Source organism: Rhipicephalus sanguineus, chromosome 3 (genome assembly GCF_013339695.2).
Source record: "Rhipicephalus sanguineus isolate Rsan-2018 chromosome 3, BIME_Rsan_1.4, whole genome shotgun sequence".
Taxonomy (NCBI): domain Eukaryota; kingdom Metazoa; phylum Arthropoda; class Arachnida; order Ixodida; family Ixodidae; genus Rhipicephalus; species Rhipicephalus sanguineus.
Genome location: NC_051178.1, coordinates 7,098,254 through 7,120,684, shown reverse-complemented (window position 1 = coordinate 7,120,684; position 22,431 = coordinate 7,098,254). Strand labels below are relative to the sequence as shown.

General features: G+C 47.2%; 1 protein-coding gene across 1 annotated transcript in view; it reads left to right on the top strand.

Moving 5' to 3' along the window:
- The first annotated feature begins 7,698 nt into the window (after positions 1–7,698).
- LOC119384781 (uncharacterized) overlaps positions 7,699–22,431 on the top strand; it is a 33,363-nt gene continuing 18,630 nt past the window's right edge. The window contains exons 1-2 of the mRNA XM_049413123.1: positions 7,699–7,787; positions 10,851–10,938. Coding sequence (XP_049269080.1) covers positions 7,699–7,787; positions 10,851–10,938 — 177 coding nt within the window. The remainder of the gene's footprint in view (positions 7,788–10,850; positions 10,939–22,431) is intronic.

Below are 22,431 nucleotides of genomic sequence, written 5' to 3'. Positions count from 1 at the left end.
CTAGCGCGCAGTGGGCGACTGCCACGTTGGGACTGTCAGGTCAAGCCTGTCGGCCGCTTCGCGGGCCTGCCGGACAGCCCAAAGCTGGTCGGCCAGGAGCGGGCTGCGGATGGCCGCCTCCCACCTGGCCATGGAGGAATCGGGGCTTGATTTAATGCACCCCCAGAGCATGTCAATGAACAATTATGGCTGAGCAATTTGCAGTGGGTGGGAAGCATTAAACCACACACTCGTTGCGCAATTAGCATTGTGTGATGACTGCTTGTTATTTTACTCTTCTGCCACGCTATATCAATAGGTTAACGCGATTTGTTGCCCGACATGACGCTTTTATATGGTCTGTTCGCAAATGAGTTTCGAGTACCAGCGTGGCTTTTTGGTAGAATACTCGGATGCCACGTAGAGGCCCGCGTTGAAATCCCCTTAAGTCATGGCTATTATTTTATTTTTTCATCTCTATTCGTTACGCCACCAACGGTGACGGCAAGTTGGTTTTTAGGGGGCGAAGCACCTTAGGGCCGATGCTTGTACCCCCAGCGTCTGGCGTAGCTCTGGTATACACGGAGCGCTTGCACCCGGTGTGTGCTCTGGTTTGCATGGAGACCGCTAGGGGGGCTGGGGTGCCCAAGGTCTATTAGAGGCGAAAATGAAAATAATCATGGCTGCCCAGAATGAGCTCATGGTAAGAATCGCCGAGCTGGAGAATGCGTTGGCGACAGAGCGGGAAAGAACGATGGCTATGGGGGAAAGGCTTAAGTCAGCCGAGGAGGGGTTAGCAAAATTGATCATGGTGAGCAAGGAAGCAATCGACAGCGGGAACAGCGGGGCATCGATTCCCACAGTGGTAGACGCGAAGGGGGAAACATGTTTAGAAAAGACAGGTGCAAGGGTCACAGGACTCAGCTTCCGCGAAGTAGTTTTGGGAAGGGGAGGGGACAAAACAGCAGCAGTGGCACGCGCTAGTAACCGAGGCAGTGGCCAGGTGCGGGACAGTCCAGCACAAAAGTCTGAACACGTGATAATCGCCGGGGACTCAAATTTAGTTACATGCGCAGAAGCAGTAAAGGAAAGGGTGAGAGGGGACAAACGAGTTTTAATAGGGAAGTTCCCGGGACGTAGGCTGGGATCAGCGATGAGACAATCTAGCGCAAAACTCGCAACTAAGGCTAATGGACGTAACCTCGTGATAATCGCGGGAGGTCTAAACGACGTCTTGAATGAAGAATCCGGAGGTACCGGTGCGTGACGTCAACCTGCAAAGAGCGGTTGTCGACGCAAAGAGATATGGCAGATGAGTCGAGAGAAAGGCATCGAGGTAGTGGAAATAAACAGAGAGGTGCACAGGTGGGGTGGTTTTCGAAGAGACGGAATACACTTCGATAAGAGGCTTGGTCATGAGGTGGGTTGGCGACTTGCAGGACGCGCAGTAGCTTTTGTGGGGGGCACGCGGGCCCTTCGGTGCCCAGGGTAGCTTGTAATGAGGAAAACAACCAGGGGGACTTTTTGACAGACAGTATAGCGAAAGACCAGAGAAAAGGTAAAAGAAGGGAGAAAGCGCGTGTTGCAGTTAGTTACATAAACATGCAGGGTGGCAGAGAAAAGGCAAAATGGTTAGAGATTGAGGGGCAGTTAAACAAGGAACAGATTATGCGGTTACAAGGAACAGTTTATGCGGTTACAGAAACACACCTTAGGGACTTGGAAGAGCCACCACATATTGGCAATTATATTAGGGAAGGATGTAACAGGATCACATCAGAAAGGAGAGATGGGGGTGTTGGAATGCTAATTCATTGCAGAACAAAATGGGATAGAGTGAAACAAAAGTGTTTAGAGCACATATGGGTTTCGGGCACAGTAGGTGGAAAGAAAACGTGGCTAGGTGTAGCTTACTTGTGGACGGGGAATAACTGCAGAGAAAAGAATCTGGAGATAGTGAAATGCATAAGCACCGATAATAAACAATTTGGTCATAATGCCGAAATAATTCTTCTAGGGGACATGAACGCTCACATTCTTGACCTTGACGGATATTTGGACACCAATGGCAAGTTATTGCTAGATCTCTGCGAGCAACATAGTCTTCAGCACGGCTGGGCAGAGATACCCGGAAAAGTATTCCGGAATACAGATATCGAAATAAATGGACTGGAAGCCTAAAATGCAGATACTGAGATACATTTGCCTTTAATGTAACGGGATATTTCGGAGATAATTTCGCAATAAGACGAAAAAAGTATTCCGAAATACAGATACAGCAGTACAGATAGTGGAGTACCTTTTTTTTTCATTTCAAGGATGCTCATACTCTGCAAAAAGACATATATAAGTGCAGCATAATGTTGTAAGTAAAGTTGCAGCGCATCGATACTTTCAGTTCATTTATTTATTTATTCCAGTACCCTCAGTTCCATTAAGACATTAAACAGGAAGGGGGGGGGGGGTTAGAAAGTACATAATTAGTAATAATGACATAATTACACGTATCAACTGCAATAAAAAGTACACTATTTCACAGCAAGAATAACGAGACACCGAAGTCGACATACTTGGTGACAAAATAATAAGCTATGCTAGAAACAGCACAGCTTAAGCAAATCACTCGAATCACTAATGGACACCAGTGAATTGAAAAACAGTATACATTTATTTCGCACGTAAGATCTGCGTTGCTGAGAAGGTTGCTGTGTGAGCATCTCAAATACGCTGTCTTCTAGACAGTGTCGGTTCGGCCTCAGCACAAGACTTAGGAAAGAAGAAAAGTCTCTCTATACCGCTGCCGACGAGCCCAAATTCGTATTATAGTGAATAAATACCGCCTTCAAAGCCGGGTAGCCCTGCAGCGTGGCGATATCTCTTCTCGGATCATGTAGATACCGACACACTTCCGCCCTCAAGTCGGTTGTTCCGACCGTTCAGAAGCCGAAGTCGGTCCCCATCTTCGGAATCCTAGGCGGTCTGGCCCGATCGGCGCCGGGCCAGACGGCTGAGGATTCTGCTGCCCATATAGGCCGACCATAATTACCTACGCGCAATGGAACTCAATACGTCAAAACTGCACAATTCAAACATTGGCTTCCTAAAATCACGTTCTTTGGCGGTGAGAGGGTTTAAGTCCTCCCAAGTCGCTCCTGCCATCTCTCTAAACAGGCATGGAAACAGGGACAACTGCTCAGAGCGCCCCTTCAGAAACTACAGCGAGCACTCGTCGCCTGGGCCGAAAGGGTCACTCTTCGATAAAGCCACCACCGACGCTACCAGCACCGACGCTACCAGCACCCATTTGAGCAAGCCGCAACAGGCGACGCTACCACCACCAACGCTACCAGCACCCATTTGAGCAAGCCGCAACAGGCGAAGTCGGCTCCGTCGGTGGGAGAGCCTGCTACCACAAAAGACCTTTTCACGCTTGTGATCAATTAGGAGCGCAGCCTGACAAGCTGGAGAGGTGGCTGAAAGCGCGACAAAGATAGCCATATTCTAGTCACTTCCGCCGCGACAACGGGAACTGCTTTTCGAAGTGCCGCCGCTTTGAGAACTGAACGCAAGCGAAGCATTGCAAAGCCTCTGTTCCAAGGCGGCATCCGCGCGGGGGGTCACGAAGTAATCGCTTGCCACCCGAAAAAAAATTGGGCGTGCTGCACTGGCCTTGAGAGACAGCGACTTTCGTCGGCAGAGGCCGAAACACTGCCTCCGCGATTCCGCTGTCTGTGGCGTCACGTGCTTTACCACATGGGCCTTTCTGTGCATGAGCGGAAACCATCGCCGCCCTTTCTGTCGGCGACGGGCGGCGCGCCTTTGCTTGTCTTGGCACAGAAACAAACAAAAAGAAACCCTCAATACCACCCCCCTAGAAACACGCCTCAACTCATTTCCAACAAAAAAATGTAACGAAATGCTCGTGTCCTGTATAGTATCACGATACAAACGATACATCGCAAATGTATTTCACTACTGAGATACAAATACATTTTACAATATATCTCGATACAGAAATACAGATACTCAAAAGTATTTCTGAAATACTATCGCGATACTGCCCAGCCCTGGTCTTCAGATAGTTAACGTGGGGCCTAAGTGTGAGGGGCAGATCACGTGGGAAGTCGAAAACAGGCAATCGAGCATTGATTATTGTCTCATGACAGAAGGAATATATGACAAACTTAGAGAGATGAGAATAGACGAGGAAGGCATTAACAGTTTGGGTAGTGATCATAAACGCATAATATTACAAATGGGATATAAAACTGAAAATAAGAACATAGAATCAAAGTTTGGCAGCTTCTATCTAAATGACAAACAAATAACAAATATAGCTGCAAGAGTCGAGGAAAAAGTAGACGAACTACCAGGCAAAGACTGGAAGTATAGTGAGCTGCTACATGTAATCACAAAAGAAATGGAAAAAGAGAAGAAAACTATTTGTTGGAAAGGAAAGAGAAAGCCAAAAATTTGGTGGAACAAAGAAATCCGGGAGGCGATCGAGAAGCGACGTGAGGCATCACGGGAGCACAGGCAGGCAAAAAAGGAGAAGCGGCCACAGGACGAAGTGAACCAAATATGGGAAATATATTTAGAGCAAAAATCTATTGTGCAGAAATTAGTCGAGGTAAAACTTAAAGGTGAAAGTGAACGCTGGATGACAGAGATTCGCGAAAAGAAGAAGGCCGCGCCTAGGATATTTTGGAGCCAACTAAAAGCGGTGGGTGGGATGTCTGACACAATGCAACAACATATGTTAGATGAAGGAGGAAATAAATTGGAAGGGTTTGAAGCGCTAGGTTACATCCCAAAGATAACATCTGAATCGTTTAAAAAGGTCGCCCACGGGATTCCCCCGGTGAGTAAAAGTGCGCGAAGGAGTGCAAGCGACGAAGATTTAGTACTAGAGAATTTCAATTAGAAGAAGGCCGAAGGAAAAATTCCTAAGCGCACTACTCCGGGCTTAGATGGGGTTCCCGTGAGCCTGATTAACGAACTCGGATGTAACACTAAAGAAGCACTGCTGAAAGCCGTAGAAAAGTGCTCACAGAAGAGGGAAATACCAGACAGTTGGCGAAAAAGTAGAATGAACTTAATCTATAAAGGCAAGGGAGAAAAGGATAACATTCGCTCGTATAAACCGCTAACCATTACATCGGTGCTATTGAGGTTGGCGATGCAGGCAGTAAAATTAAAAATAGAACCGTGGGTAGAACAAAAAGATATTTTGGGAGAACTTCAGAAAGGATTTCGAATCGACAGGCGGTTAGACGATAATCTGTTTGTTCTTACCCAGTATATAGAAATATCGAAAATAGAAAACAGGCTCTTATACCTAGCTTATCTAGATATCACAGGGGCGTATGACAACGTTAATCAGGAAATTTTATGGGATATATTGAAAGAAGTGGGCATAGGTGACGACTGTATACAGCTTTTGAGGGAAATATACCGAGAAGATACAGTTTGTATAGAATGGGAAGGAATAAGTAGCAAGGACAGCGTTGAAATTCGCAAGGTGCTGAGACAGGGATGTCCTTTTTCCCCGCTGTTCATGGTGAGGATGGAAAAAACGCTAGAAGGTAGCAACATTGGATTTAATTTGTCACACAAACAGGTCGGCACGATGGTTGAGCAGAAGCTTCCAGGTCTATTTTATGCTGATGATATTGTCTTATTTGCGGACAGTCAAGATGATATACAGCGACTGGCAGATATATGCGGAAGGGAATGTGAGGCTCTAGGACTAGGATTTAGTGCAACAAAATGTGGATTGATGGTATTCAATGATCACGAAGACCATGCGGTCTTAATACAGGGCCAAAAAAATATCAAGGGTAAGCGAGTACAAGTACCTCGGAGTATGGGTAAAATGAGGGGGATAGATTGATGGAGGTACAAGAGAAAGCATCGGTAGCAAAGGGAAAGAGGAATGCTGCGATTATGAAGCACAGAGCTTTATGGGGATACAATAGGTACGAGGTGCTTCGAGGGCTGTGGAAGGGGGTGATGGTCCCGGGGCTTACCTTTGGGAACTCAGTGGTGTGCATGAAGTCAGAGGCACAATCAGGAATGGATGTAAATCAAAGGACGGTGGGCCGCCTCGCGTTGGGCGCTCACGGGAAGACGACAAATGGGGCTGTAAAGGGTGATATGGGATGGACAGGCTTTGAAGTGAGGGAAGCTCAGAGCAAAATGTGATTCGAAGAGAGGCTGGGGAAAATGAAGATAGATGGGCAGAGAAGGTTTTCAGGTATTTGTATAGAAAAAGCGTTGACAAGGAGTGGAGAAAAAGAACTAGGAGGCTCACCAGTAAATACACCAGTAAATATACGGCTAGCAGTGCGGGCGATGTGGCAACAAGGAGCATTAAGCGGAAGGTCACAGAGGCGGAGAGGACTTATTGGATGGCAGCGATGGAAAAGAAGCCGGCACTGAGTAACTACCGAAAGGGAAAAAACGAAATAAGGTGGGAAAGGTTTTATGATAATTCGAGGGGAAGCGCTTTACTGTTTGAAGCAAGGTCGGGCTGCCTTAGAACGCGTAGTTATAAAGCGAGATTCAGTAACGAAGAAGAACAATGTACATGCTACGGGGGAACTAAGGAAACGATGCAACATGTACTGATTGAATGTGGCGATATTCACCCAGGTATACGTGTGGGCACGACTCTACAGGAAGCCTTGGGTTTTAGGGACAACAATGGAAAGCTGAAGACGTCCGCGATAGAAATAAGTAAGCGACGGTTAGAGTATTGGTGGCAGAAATGTAGAGATAAAGTACAAAAATAAATAATGGGGAAAAATAAGGTCATTCTGCCTTAAGAGGCAGAGAGATGGACCGTGAATTTATATTTTTTTGGTATAATAACATAGATTTAATCAATGTAGATAAGGTATTAGGCCAACATGAAACAAGGAATGTTTTCCTTTTTTTTTCTTCGAGCCTGGTGGCAGACATGTCACCGCCCCGTTATAAAGGGGATGCTCATAGCATCCATCCATCCATCCATCCATCCATCCATCCATCCATCCTATATAAGCACGCGTTTCCGGCGCGCGCTCGCTTTCTTTCTTCAGCCATGGTTGAAAAACGGCCGCTTCTGACATGAATGAAAAGGCGTGAGTGGCGTCTCAACTGCAAGCGGAATCGAGGGCTCGCAAAGCTGCTGCAGCACGGCGATGCAGACAACAAGCGGACCACAAGGTGAAGGCGCGGGAATCTGCAGCAATACGGCAACGCAGACAACAGGCTTGCGAAGCGGATCCGGAACTGAGGGCTCGCGAAGCTGCAGCGAAACCTCCCATTTAAGAACCTGTGAGGGATAAGGTTCGGATAATCACGGGAACTTAAATAATTGTTGCCGAGATGGACGAAGGCATTTGAAGCTTGAGTTGTAAGGCTTTTATGCCACAAAAAATGATGAAGCTTGGCGCGTTACAATGCAACAGCGAAAAACTGCCCTATAGCTACGAGCACGAAACACGTTCTTGAAGGACTCAAGGTCTGACCCTCAGCGTAGTCCCCCACTGCACTATACACAAGATTTGTGTGAATACTTCACCGTGTGACGGTCGAGGGCCGATCAGTCGATGAGTTGCGTTGCGTCTTACGCCGACAGCAGCGATGACATAGGCATGGTCGGAGCGGAGCGTGTGGCAGAGCCGATGTGGCAAAGACGTCCCGGTCAGCCAGTAGTAGGCCCAGGCCTGGAATATGGCCGGGTCCGAGCACAACGCACCGGCACCGGCTGCTGGAGCGCCCGGTGGACGGGAGCCAGGCTCGAGTGGTCACCAGGCACAGGGGTAGGCTTCGGGACCAGGACCCGACGAGCGCTTCACCCTGCGTCTGCTTCGTTCGGTTTCCGTTGTCGAACGCCCCCTCGTCGTCTTCTTCTATCTTCTCCCCGTGGCTTGACTTGACTTAGACGACACGATGACGCCTTTTTCTTATCTCATCGTTGTCTTCGTCGGCGTACGGCACAGCACAAACCCACAAACACAGCGCACCAGATGAGCCTACCGCGCACATCATGACAAAAGCCCCCCTTACGAAAGTTTTTTTTTTCAAAAAAAAAAAAAAAAAAACTTCAAAGTGCGCGGGAGACAAGACCTATGACAAACAAATATAGGCAGACGGTTGAACTGTGACACTAGATCTATCCACTAAGGTCTGCAAACAATACGAGGTCTGTATATGGCTAGCGCCTGCATCTGCAACCTACACATATCCATCACATTATCATTCCCTGAACCTATGATATCTTCCAGGCGGAAGGTGTCTTGAACGTGGTGCACGTTGGACTTGTTTGATACCGAGTGTCTTACTGCCTTTGCCCTCATTGACATAACATGTACGCAGGAGTGATTCGGATTTTCCTTCTTGGACCACGACGACTGAAGACGCCTGAGTAACGACTTCTGCTTGACGTTCTTCGTAACGCTTGAGCATGTTTATGTGAAACAGTTTCGTGGCGTGTACGAGGTCCAACCAATAGTCGTGGTCGCTTCTCTTTCCTGTAACCAGAAATAGCCCTTTCCAGTGCATGAGAAGCTTGTTTTCACTGGTTGGGAGTAATATAAGAGCCCGGTCACCAACTTCGAGTTGTCGTGTTTTGGAGGTACGGTCATAATACTTCTGCCTGTTTTGAGTTCGGGAGAGATGATTCTCTTGAGCCAGCTTCAAGGTGTGTTCAAGACGTTCTCTCAGGTCAAGCACATATCCGTAGGTAGTCTTGATATCTTCCTCTAGGTCTTCTGTCCAGAATTCCTTAAGAATATCCAGTGGTCCTCGGACGTGTCGGCCGTATATCAGTTCAAAAAGTGAGAAGCCCATACTGGTCTGAGGTACTTCTCGATAGGCGAATAACAGAGGCGTAAGGAATCGGTCCCATGACTTCGGCTTCTCTTGGAACAACTTGCGCAACATCTGTTTCAAGGTGCCGTTGAACCTTTCGACCAAGCCACTGCATATAGGGTGGTAAGGGGTCGAGCTCAAATGTCGAATAGCAAGCAGAGCATTCACTTCCTCCATCAGGCCTGACGTGAAGCAGGATGCTTAGTCACAGAGGATCTCCCGTGGAAAGCCTATTCGGGAAAACATTTCCAGTAGCCCATCTGCTACTGTTGCCGAATCAATTGCGGGCAAAGCCACCGCGTCCGGGTACCGAGTGGCGAAATCCACCAGGGTAAGAATGTGTCGATTGCCCTTCTTTGAAATCGGCGTCAGAGGTCCAATGATATCAACGGCCACACGTTCGAATGGCGTGTCAAAGGCATTCGTCCAAGAGGCGCTTTGCCTACTTTGCCTTTGGGATACGTCCTTTGGCATGCGTCGCATGATTTAACAAACCTCCGGACCTCCTCCTGTGCACCGGGCCAATAAAACGACTCCAAAACTCGGTCCTTCGTTTTCTTGATACCCTAGTGACCAGATATCGGGGATTCATGTGCCAAGTTCAACACTTGGACACGCAACGCCTTTGGAACCACCGCTTGTTGAAATGATTTACCTGGAGCCAATGGTAAACGCGGTACAAGATTCCTTTCTGAAACATAAATGAGTGGTATATGGCTCCTTTGCCGCGGATGATGGTGTCGACTTTCGCCCTACAAACATCCAGCGACCGGTCTTCCTCTTGTTTTTGGCGAAAGGGCTCCTGTGTCACCTCTAAGTTTCCAAATTTAGCAGTCGTGAGCTTCCGGCGATGTCCTATGCTTGAAACACCAACCATGATTGTGCTATCCGTCGCACATCCATCCTTGGGTTTCTCTTCAGACTTGAATGCCTGATTAGCCGCCGACTTCTGGCTCGCTGACTCCTTACACGTTGAGTCGGGGTCATTAGCGTCACGGGAGCCGGGAACATTTCCTACGATGACATCGTAAAGTGGTGACGTCATGCATTTGACTATCGCATTTCCGGTGAAATAGGGCGATAGAATCCGTACTTCTGCTTCCGGTACCTCGATCCAACTACCATCAGCCAATAAAATCGTGGCGGTAGTACCCGTCAGCGCATCATCGGGAACAATGGAACGGCGCACGACCAGGGTGTTGCCTCCAGTATCCCTCAAGACTGATACAGTGTGTCCAAGCACCTCTCCCTCTAACACTGGCAAGTTTCGTGTAGCTGTTGCGGTGAGTGTTGTGAGCGCACTGGCAACGTATTCATCTTGTGACGAATCGTCGGCGCATCCCGGTGGCTCCGACTTCTGGTCGGTAGATACGATGCAAGATGTCGTCTTCTTTGACCCACCGTTGTTTGGGCATGCTCTTGCACCATGGCCTGGCTTTCGATAGTGCCCACAGAAGACTCGTTGGGATTTCGTGCGGCAATCAGATGCTCTGTGCCCAGGTCGATCACAGACGAAACATCTAAGAGGAGGCTGGGTATATATACATTCATCTTGCTCCTTGGGAATGTTTCCGGACTTGTTACGAAAGACCAACAAGTTTGTTTGCCGCTGCGCCTCCAAGAAAGTATCAGCCGCTTTTGCCATTTCTTCTAATGTCCCGCATTTCTTCTCCCTTAGGAAAAGTGCCAGGCGATCGTGACAGTTGTTCAGAAACTGCTCAGCTACAATAAGGTTGCCACGGATACAAAGTCCTTGTCCGTTTTCGATATTTCCAGCCATCTATCGAAGAAGCTCTGCAATCTCGTGGCATACTGTTTACCAGTTTCGCCATCTTCTGGCTTGCTTTGCCGAAACTTTTCACGATAGCCTTCGGCTGTGAAACGAAACCTCTGGAGCAAAGCCATTTTCGTACTCTGGTAATCCATTGAGTCTTCTGGTGACAGACGACCGAAGACTTTCAGCGCTTCCCCACTGAGGCATAAACTAAGCGCTGTAGCCCACTTCTCCTCAGGCCACTCTTGACCAACAGCTACGCGTTGGAACCTCTTGAGACACGCATCGAGATCGTCACGCCTCTCGTCAAACACTGGAATCAGGTTGTGAGGATTGATCAAGCACGGGCGGCTTTGACTTCTCTCAGGTTCCCGGTCCCGCGCTGCTGGCTCACGGCTACCTTCGACCTCAGCTAGACTGATCTGCTTTCGACCGTCACACGGTGAAGTGTTCACACAAATCTTGTGTAGTGCAGTGGCGGACTACGCTGAGGGTCAGTCCTTGAGTCCTCCAAGAACGTGTGTCGTGCTCGTAGATAGGGCAGTTCTTCGCTGTTGCATTGTGACGCGCTAAGCTTCATCATCATTTTTAGATGCGAAGTATCTTATGGCGGAGTTCAATCCGGTGGTGGTGGTGTGCGGCGTGACCACCCTTACTGCGCATGCGCATACCCTCTCCACTTACCCTCCCCACTTCCCCTCATCCCTCCCCCTCTCCCATCCCTCTCTCCACTTTCCCTCTCTCTTTCCCCTTTCCAATTTCCCTCTCCCATCCCCTCTCCCCTCCCCATTTCCACTCTTCCTCTGAAACGCGGGCTAGACATGCCGAAATTCTCTCCTGCGCAACGCCGCGATGAGCACCAGCGCATGCGCGTCCGCTCCCTCTCTCTCTCCTCTCCTACGCTGCCCCCCCTCTCGCACGCCTGCTAACCGCGTTCCTCGCTCGCCCTGTGAGAATTAACGGCCAGGCTAGAGGGAAGACAAGACGCGCGTAGCGTTCCTCTTCACGTGCCACGACGCGAGGTTGGTAGCATGCCCAACGAATGCCAACGGAACGCGATCGTGCAAGTGCTCCGGCTTCGCATCGCCTCATGGTCCCCTTTAGCGGGAAATGGTGTAATTTTTTTGTGGCATTAAAGCCTTATAACTCAAGCTGCAAATGTCTTCGCCCGTCTCGGCAACAATTCTTTAAGTTGCCGTGATTACCCGAACCTTAACCCTCACAGAACTCCTGGCTCTTCGTTTCCCCTATCACCAGGCGGTCCTAATGAAGGCGAAACGAAGTGCTCACCTCAACACCATATACGCCTTATGACATCAATAAAAGAACGTTGTATATACGGTACACACATGTTTGTCACGCATGTGCATGCTCGAGTGGGCAATGTACGGGCGATTCATGGTTACCCGAATGATCCCCGGTGCTTCGGCCACTCATCATCATTGTCTTCGTGGATATGCGTGAATTTTTATTGTTCACTGATGTATGACAGCTTGTGCAATGCCTATTGGTGTTTGACAGCTATAGCACCGTTTGACGTGGATGTACCCACGTTGACTCCGAGTGGCACATCTTCATGCCAACGATCAACGCCAAAGATCACGATTTAACCCTTATGGTGGCTGAAATAGTTAACATACACCCGGACACAGCATATACTGAATCCCGCGCAAAGATGGAATGAGCAAGCACATAACACTGGTGCTCAATATGCACGCATTCAAAACATCGTCATCTGAGGAGAGAAACGCCGAGGTGCGTGCCCCCATGTAAAAGGGTAACATACGCCTGTGCTCGTGCTTATGCCACACAACGTTTCAGGAACGCGAGAGGCAGAGTTCGTAGCTCGAGACGTGAACGCGGCGCTGCACCGAAAGACATTTAGAGTTTCTCACAATAAACCCTAGAGAAAAATCTGCCGCCAACGTCTACGTGAATTTCCTAAGGGGCGGTGGGCTGCGATGAGAATGACGGTATATGTGTCTGCGACGCTTTTGTTGCCTGGCATTGAGCGAGGCTTCGGCTAAAAAGCGGATACGGCTGTGCTAATAAAGATTTGCTCAAGCAAAAGCTTCATAGACGGATCCCATTAATCCATTTTACATTTCAAAACAAAATTTCACTGACGTGCAGGGTAAGAGCGAATGGCCAAAGGAAGAAACAGGTGCCAAACAGTCGGAGACTGAACGCTGACCGTTTCGTGTGTCTTCCAAATTAAGCGGCCGTTCGCTACATTTTGCGTTTCATAAAACTGCGCATCAAAGCAGAAGTTCTCAAAGTTATGTAAAACTTGTTTCTCTGCAATACTAAGAAAAAATAGCTCATTTCGGAATCCTTCAACGCAAAAATAACGCAAGGAATGCTTCTAACTAGACGCGTCTCCGAGGTGTCCGGTCTCTTGGTGAACGAAGCCAATAGGAATCCCGCAATACTAGCATTCCCATGCATACAACAGTGTCACCGCGCCAGTTTTCCGTATAGAAATAGTAGGAAACGTTATGCCCAAAGCGGAAACTACCGCAGCGCTTCCTGTCGGCGCTCATTAGTGTCATGACGTGGCCTCCTAGATGGGTTCCGGTAACGTGTAATTGCTCAGGTCATTCCATTCGCACGAGACCGTCATAAGAGCAAGCGGTGTGACAGCCAGAAAAGTGTGACACTGATTGGACGCTGAGCTTGGGCTAAGGTCGCCATCCCGCGGAATGTTGAAAAGTTAGCAAAAAGATCACACGACGACCGGGGTTGAAACGCGAAGTTAAACGAGACACGCGTTGTGTCTTCCCTCTATCCTGGCCGTGATTTCTCACAGGGCGAGCGGGGAAGCACCAACGCGCTTCCGGGGCTAATCTCGGAGGCCACGGTCATGAGGCAGTAGTTCACATCACCGATCCCAGAAGGCGACCCCGCCCCCCCCCCCCGCGAACCAACGTCACTGTGAAAGGGAGGTGTGAGAGATATATAAGGCGCATTTGTGGAGCCGCATGCATGAGCGTCGAGTTCAATCGTTGCGGACCGTGGGCTGGACTCCCAGGTCATCCACATCACGGAAATGTTTTCTTCTGTTTTTTCTTTGTAATCTATATTTTATTGGCGTAATCCGTGACGGGAATACGACAGTAATGTTTTGGTGGACCCCGGCATAAAACACTTTCGTCTTAAAAACACAGCGCTAATTCAAACATGGACAGAAGAAACAGCAAACGAGGACGGGTGCTGACTGCCAACAAAGGTTTTATTGTGCCAAAGAAAGCTTTGTTGGCAGTCAGCGCCCGTCCTCGTTTGCTGTTTCTTCTGTCCATGTTTAAATTAGCGCTGTGTTTTTAAGATGAGTCCGTACCAACGAGCTGGCATCCAAACTCTTCTAGAACACTTTCGTGTTAAGAACTTGCAATGATTATAAAAAAAAGCAACCCAACCCGGATGGTGTATAATGACTACAGTTCGTTCATGTGACCCAGCGAACTGCTAAAAAAAGTTGACTTAGATACATTGCAGGCAAGAAGACACTAGGATCGATTGAAGTATATAGTTTTGCTTTACCACGAAAAGCTGCCCAAAAACAAGAATGCGTAAATATAATCAGTTCATCGCCGAGTAACTCGTTCCGAGCATCCAAAAAAGTGATGAAATGTTCTTGTAAGAAAAAAGTCCCAGTTTCGCTGCAAGGGCGAAGCAATGAATGCGATAGCAAGAAACTAATGCTATACGAAGTGAGCCTCGCCAATGGATACTCTCAATATGAACAGCGCTCCTGTTGCAAAGGCGGCCGAAGCAGCGAAGGAAACTAGCGTGCTTCAAATGTTGAGCTGTGACACTTGATAGTTTGCGCTCATCTTCTGCTTGTTCGTTTAGCGGAGTCCCTTGAGCTCGAGTGACTTTCGCACGCTCCGTAACATGAGCGCGGACATCATGATGAAAGCTTGAAACACCCCTCTTCCCCTCGCCACGAGAAAACCGCGCGAGCAGACAGCGGAAGGGCAAGGTTCTCCCTGCGCAAATAGAAGAAGCGAGCGAGCTCGCCGACGACTTTTAAAAGCGCCCGTCGCGCTCCTAGCGCCATCACGCTGGTAATGAAGAAACGCTTACAAGCGCCTGCCGTCTCTGAGTCCGTCCAGCCGTGAAGGGTGTGTATATAACGCTCGCCGTTAGCTACGTGGAGGATCTGCGTTTCGTGGCGCAGTGTGTAGCGCCACTCTCTGCGGAGCAAGAGGTCCCTGGTTCGATTCCGCGCTTCGGAAGCATTTTTCTGAATTATTTTTCTTTGTGGCTTTTATAAATATATATATACATACTTATACATATACGGTGCATGACGGCGGCGGGAAAATCCAGCCGAGACTGTCCATATAATTGCTATCGCAATAAAAATCTTTTAAACTCATTTTTTCCGTGCACCGTCACAAATTGGAATTCTATATATGCGGATGTGATAGCCTGTGCAACTGTTCAATCGGTTATGGCAAAATGTAACAGTAAACTACTGGATCTTTCTATATGCTTCTTGCCCTATTATTCCACCTCGCGTAACGCATGCATAACAGGTCTCAATTTATGTCGCACTAATAATAATAATAATAATATTTGTAAGGGTATAACGTCCCAAAATCGCGGTACGATTATGTGAGACGTAGCTTATGTGAGACCACCTGGGGTTATTTAACTAAGCACACAGGCCTGAATCCAAACACATGGGCCTCAAGCATTTTCGCCTCCATCGAAAATGCGGCCGCCGAGGGCGGGATTTGATCCCGCGACCTGCGCGTCAGCAGTCGAGCGCCACAACTGCTAGACCACTGCGGTGGGCATTGTTGCACTTTACAGTTCATATTTGTATTCTTAAAATATTTTAATGGCACCCATTGCATTTCTGCGTGTCATCAAGGCGTTGTATTTCGAAACATTGTTGACATTGCCGCCTTTGTAAGATGTTTGCTTTCTAGATGTTATTGAAATAACAGATGTTTAAGAAGAGATATTCGTTACGATTGTTTTTTAACACGGAAGTGTTTTACGCCGGGATCCACCGATATTTCAATGATGTATTTCTGTCACGGAAATGACGGGAAAAAATGCACACGATCAGATGGCAAGGAAAGAAAGTTCCGTCACCGGAAGTCGAGCCCACCACGTTTCGGTCCGCGACGACAGGTGCCGGGCACGCTATCCAATGCGCCACGGTCACACGGTCTCAGCGCTTTAATAACGCGCCTTTTATATCACACATTTCCACCTCGCAGTGCTCTTGGTTGGCGGTAGAGTGTGCTAGAAGCGTTTTGAGTGGGATGAACGAGGGGTTTGAAAATGAGGCACCGGCGGTGCAGAGAACCGAGGGCGCTGTAATCGAGGGGGATACAAGTCCCTCAAAAGTAACTAAAGTAGCGCTATTCGTGTCAATGTGGAGGCTCCTCTCCACTCGCGTGCATTGCAGATAGTAAACGACCCTAGCTGAGGGGCGGTATGGCTCCAGGCCGCAAAGACGGGCGTGTGCTCATCTCTCCGTTAAAGCGCATCTGGGCGCTGCGGTTCTAGGCTATGCACGGAAAGAGTGTTTGAGAAAGAAAAAATATGAAAAGTAACGTTAAATACGATGATCTGACGTGTATATGAGGAAGTGGCATGCAGTGGCAAAAAAAAAAAAAAACATCACCGCAAGCACGCAATACGCAAGGCGAGAGCCCACTGTTTGCATGCAGACGCGCTCAGCGGTGACACTCTGGATGGCAGCGCCACTGCTCTCCGTGTAAACTCGGTGTTGCTAAGAATCTGCACGATGATGCGCTAGATGTTGTATCGCAAACGCTATTTTGCTTTTCCACTTTCGCAGTGTTTGATTGTGGATTGGCATACGTGCCTTGTACGTGTGTGGGACTGCTGTGTAGTGGGAGTTCGACCACGCATGAGTCTGTGTGCGCGACGACCCTGCACGTTTCGAGATGCCGACCTGCTGTGCCAGCGGTTGCAGAAGCAGCTACAACAGAGGAAAGAAGCTGTTTTCGTCTCCGCAAGGTAAAGACAATGCCGCTAGGCGAGAAGTGTGGTTCCAGCTTATTGGACGGTCTGACTTGGTAACTGTATCGTCGCGCCTTTGCGAGGTCAGTACCGGCGAGCTGAGCTGTATCGTTTCGCATGTATTCGTGTTTACAGTGTTGTGGTACTGTCAAGCTTTGGCCTCACACGAAGAGAGTAACCGCGTCGATGGTAAACGTGTATGCCAGTTGAAACGCGTGCCGCGTTTAGTGCCGCGTAAACGTTGCGTCTGTGGCTTGATCCATCCCGACCGCGGCGGCTGCATTTTCGATTGAGGCGAAAATGTTGTGGCCCATGTACTTGGAATTAGGTGCACGTTAAAGAACCTCAGGTGGTCGAAATTTCCGTAGCCCTCCACAAGGGCGTCCCTCATAATCAAATTGTGGTTTCGGGATGTGCAACACCAGATGGTATTATTATTCCTATTAATATTATTATTATTATCATTATTATTATTATTATTATTATTATTATTATTATTATTATTATTATTATTATTATTATTATTAGCATGGCGCCCAGCCGGGATGCGTGTGTGATCTGCTCGTGCCCTTTTTTCGGTAAGCAGCAGTTTTTCCGCTGCGAAATCTGCGAAAAACGTGTGCACGCGAAGTGTGTGACTTGGCCGGATGACCAACTGCAGCTCTTGAAGTCCGGATCGCGTACATTTTCGTGCAATTTGTGCGATTCCGCCCAGCATGGTGACAGGCCTAACGACGAGACGGAGGTATGCGCGACGGCGGCGTGTTCCCTGCCGCCACGTGGCTCCCCAACCGGTCCACCTCTCGCCCCTTCGGGTGACCTGGGCGAGGAGGTAGCCGGCCTTCGCCGCCTGCTCCTCGACGCGCTGGAAGAGATTTCGTTCCTGAGTGACGAGGTCTCACAGCTGCGGGAGGAAAATGAACGCCTGCGAAAGGAACATTCCCGAGTGGCTGAGCAGCAGGTCCGTATCGTCGCCTCCCTTCGTGGTGAGGTTCGTTTTCTGCGCGATGAGCTGACACGCTGCGTCACCCCCAAGCTAGGGGAACGTCCTGCAATGTCTCCAACGGCTGCAAAGTCTCCAACGTCTCCAACGGCAAAGTCTTCCGTGAACTCCGACACCCCTGCGACCTCTGATACGACTCACAACACCGAAACGCTCCCACCTTTTACCCCACCACCAGGTTTTCAGCGTGATTTGAAGCTCCGCGTTGTGGATCGTACGGAAACCTCTTCGGCCAATGTCACAGTGAGTGCAAGAAAGGAAACGAAAAGAAAGACACATGTATCTACTGGAGCCATGGACTCGTCCACTTCGTTAGTGGCTCAAATCCCCCAACGACCCCAGCGGCAGTGGGCTATATTTGTGTCCAAGTTGAGCCCTGACACTACATCTGCTGACCTCAAGAAACACATTGAGTCTGTTGACCTTTCTGCCATTTCCTGCCGGCGGCTCAAAACAAAATATCCTTCTTACTCCTCGTTCTGCGTTACAGTTGACGAAGATACATCGAAACGTCTGAATGACCCGTCGATGTGGCCGTGCGGTTGCATTTTCAAACCATTCCGTGGGATTCTCCACGACGACATGCTCCATCCCTCAGAGTGCGCACCCGTAAGCAACGGTGCCGTGTAATTTGGATATATTTTATCAGAACGCTCGTGGTCTTCGCACTAAGACGCGCGAATTCTTGCTTGCTTGCTTGATCCTCTTCTAGTGGCTCTTACCCACAAAGGGGGATTGGCCATGAAACCGGCGGTAAACATTACATGGAAATTTAAAATTTAGGCAAAAGTAATTGAATTAATCGGACTACAAGCGAGTATTGAAAATAAAATAAGAATCTTTGGGTTATGTGCCAATAGAATGAGAAAAGAACCGTAATATCGAAAATAATCAATTAGAGAAAAGAATTATAAAATACCAAATTGCAATAGGAAATAACTTAATAAGGAACTCTTCTTGTGTCTCGAAGAAATTCGCAGACAGCTATGCAAACGTTCCTGTTGCTGTGGCCCAGAGAAGACGCCCCAAGGGAAAGAATATTGGCAGAATCTAGAGGAATGTTCAAATTTCTGAATAAATATTCGAAATGTTTTTTCCTGTGACTATAGAAACGACGGCAATGTATTAAAAAGTGATCAATGTTTTCAGGCTCTTGACATAAAAAGCAAAGAGGGGACGGAAGCAGACCAGCCCTGTGTAAATAAAAATTTAGAGGAGGAATACGGCATCGAAGTTTAGTAAGGGACACCTCCAATTTACGAGAGGGACACCATTTATTGTTCCAAGGAAAAGAAAGGTGACCATATTCTTGCTGTGGTAATCTTGCTTTCATGGAATCCTGATGTAATGCGTATTTTCGGAATCTAGATGCAGTAATAAAGTCTGTATCTGGTACAATGTACATTGCAGGACCATCTAGGGACCACCGCGCGAGAACATCCGCCATCTCGTTTAAAAATATGCCACGGTGGCCTGGCACCCATACCAACCGCACAGTGCTCAAGTTTTTAGGAATTAATGACATGAACACATTTGAGGAGGAGGACTCGGGTGGAGAAGCTGAAGTGAGAGCACTACAGACAGATTTCGAATCAGTGACTATTACAGCTGACGACTCATTTGCTGAAAGCTTGCGAAGGGCTAAAAGAATTGCTAAGAGCTCTGCTTCAAATATTGGAGTATAATCCGGGAGTCGCAGTGAGAATGACCAAGATAAAGCCTCTGAGAAAATACCTACTCCCGCTTTCTCTTCACGCATGGATGCATCAGTAGCAATTACGTTAAAAATTCCCAACTGACCTAAATGGTCTTCTAGCAAGCCTTTCAGATATCTAGAGGGAAGAAATTTAGAATTGGATGGGAATATATCATCGAATTCAATTTTTGTCTTAGCCAATGAGTAATCGTTTGAAACAATGTTGCGTATATTCACCTGTAAAGGATCTAGCTGCTCCTGCACAAACAAAACTTGCGGCTTATGTATCCGAGACCATGGCTCATTAAAAAATGATCTCGATTCAGAAATGAATACAAACTGTAAACGTCTTAGAGAAGATGCGTAAATTTTTAAATACGTGTTGACCGTAAGAATGCGGAATCTGCAAGTCAGAGTAGGTACTCGGGCTTCTTGATATAGAACACTGTTCGCTGTAAATTTCGGAACCCCTAGACAACTACGAAGAGCCTCGCGCTCTAAAAGAACCAGGGGATTAAATTTGTATGCTGGCCCCCCAGAGAATAACACGCAACCAAATTCTAGAATCGGGCGAACATACATACGGTAAATCATAAGGAGATTGTCCCTGCGTAACCCAGTGGGGTGACGACCAAGTTTACGAAGCATTCCAATATTGCGAGTTGCCTTCGATTTAATATGCTCAATGTGATGTAGCCAAGTTAGTTTTTCGTCATAAAACACCCCCAAATACTTAACGCAGTCTTTTTGGGGAATTATTTCTTGACGGTACTGTAGTGAAATGCTAATTGGAGCATTCAAAGGAAAAACAATAACGGAACATTTACTGACGTTTAGTGTCATTCGTATCTGTTCAAACCATAACTCTAAAGTTCCTAAATATCATTGTAGTGTAGCATGCAATGACTGAATATCACACGCAGAAGAGAAAAACGCGATGTCATCTGCATATACATACAGATGAACGTTAGTCTTCATAGGAACTGAACTTAATAGAACATTAAATAAAACAGGAGAAAGAACGGAACCTTGAGGGACTCCTCTGGACTGACTATATTTTGGGGAAGATAAGCCACGCTGGGAACAGTAAAATTTTCTATCCTTTAAAAACTCATACAGCCAATTAATAATATATTGCGGGAAGTTCAAGTTTGTTAGACAGTTGAGCAAGGTAGCATGTTCTACACTGTCGTATGCCTTAGCCAAATCTAATGTTACCAATGCTGAATATTGCCGCCTGTGCCGAGCAAGCTTAATCCGTCCCTCTAAATCTACATGTGCAAACCATATAGAATATCCTGGTCTAAAGCCTATCTGACATGGGCTCAGAATTGAGTTAGCTGCTATAAATTTGTTTATCCTATTGTACAAAACTCTTTCAATTAATTTAATAACATGTGAAGTTAGTGCGATAGGTCTGATATTATCAATATGTACACCTCCTCCTTGTTTTTTGAGCAGTGGAATTATTTTTGCAGTTCTCCAATCTGGAGGAACCCAGCCATTCTTGAGTGAGTAATTGACAAGATTGAGAAGGTCCTGAGAAGACACCTCAAATAGCAATTTTAACATACCTGTTGAAATGCCATCTGGCCCTGGAGCTGAATTGGGAAGAGTGTGAACAACACTTCCAAGTTCTTCTATAGTTACTCGCTCGAAATCATTCACACAAGAAGGCTTGGGGAAAACGGATTGCAGTTGAGAGGTGAAGCGCTTTTGTAAGCCTAGTGCGATGCCATCTAATAAGTCAGCCAATTCTGATGGAGAGAGAACAACGGATTCAATGTTTATGGGCGAAGGGATAATTTTGCGCGACCTAAGAAATCGAAAAAAGGCTTTCTTGTTCCTACTCTTTGAGAGAAAAGCATAACGGTTTTCATCATACTTAGCTTTCACCATGGAAACAGTTCTCTTAAACATCGCTTGGCGAATTTATAGTTACTCCAATTAGTAGGGCACTGGTTGTGGAGAAGTTTTTTCCATGCGGCCTTTCTACGCCTGTACTCTCGTTCACACTCTGAATCCCACCAACCACTCACAGGTCTTTCTTTTGCTGAGGTTACCGTAAACTGCGATTTCTTCATAGAGCATTTTAAAACCGAACACAGACTCATAGCTTTAATACCACTATCGGAATTGGTCAGAGAGGACAAAGCTGACTGTAGGCAAGTTTTAAATTTGGAATAGTTAACAAAACTGTGAGTTGGGATATCCAATGGGACCAAGGAGTAATTAATATCAATCACTATTGGGCAGTGATCACTATTAGTTGCAGTATTCGCTACAGACCAAGAAGAGATAAGAAGGGTTGAGCTAGCGAATGATAAGTCTAAAACAGATCTTGAAGTACCTCTTACAAAAGTAGGAACTTTGGAATTGAGACATGTATAGTTGTTTTTACAGATCCAGTTCCACAAAATTTTTCCTGATGCGTCTGTGCGATACCCCCAAGATACGTGGTGCGAATTAAAGTCACCCGCTAATAACGTACTCGGTCTACAGAGACTCTGAGCGGAGTCAAGAATACGTTCATCTTTTACGCCAATCGGAAAGTAGCTGTTCACAAGAGTGATTGGACCCGATCCTGGAGTTTCAATTTCTAATACTAAAACTTCGTGATCACTTGACATTGTCTGGAAAACAACTTTCGCTCTATGACAAAATTTTGATGCGATGAAAAACGCCATTCCTCCACCTCGTGAATTCCTGTCTAGCCGGAAACATTTATAATTTGGTAGATGAAACGTTTGACCTGAAGACAACCAAGTTTCTTGTAATAAAATAACGTCCGGAGAATTCTGAGAAATAAGGTATAATAAATCGGTGACAGCAGAAAGTATAGAACGGCAATTCCACTGAAGGACTCTAAGAGACCCTATTGTGATGACAGACAAGCAGTCGCAACTGCTTGATCCAAAATACTATCTTTTAAAAAATCATTTCTGGTCAAAGACTCCTTCACACTTTTCTTGGATTTAGGAGAAGAACTGTGCTTCTTGTGAGTTGGAGATATGGTGCGTTTAAGCATCCGGGCATCCATGTCTACATCCTGAATACTCTGAGAGCCGGAATCGGACAGACATTCTTGATCAGACATTCGTGAGTTAGAAG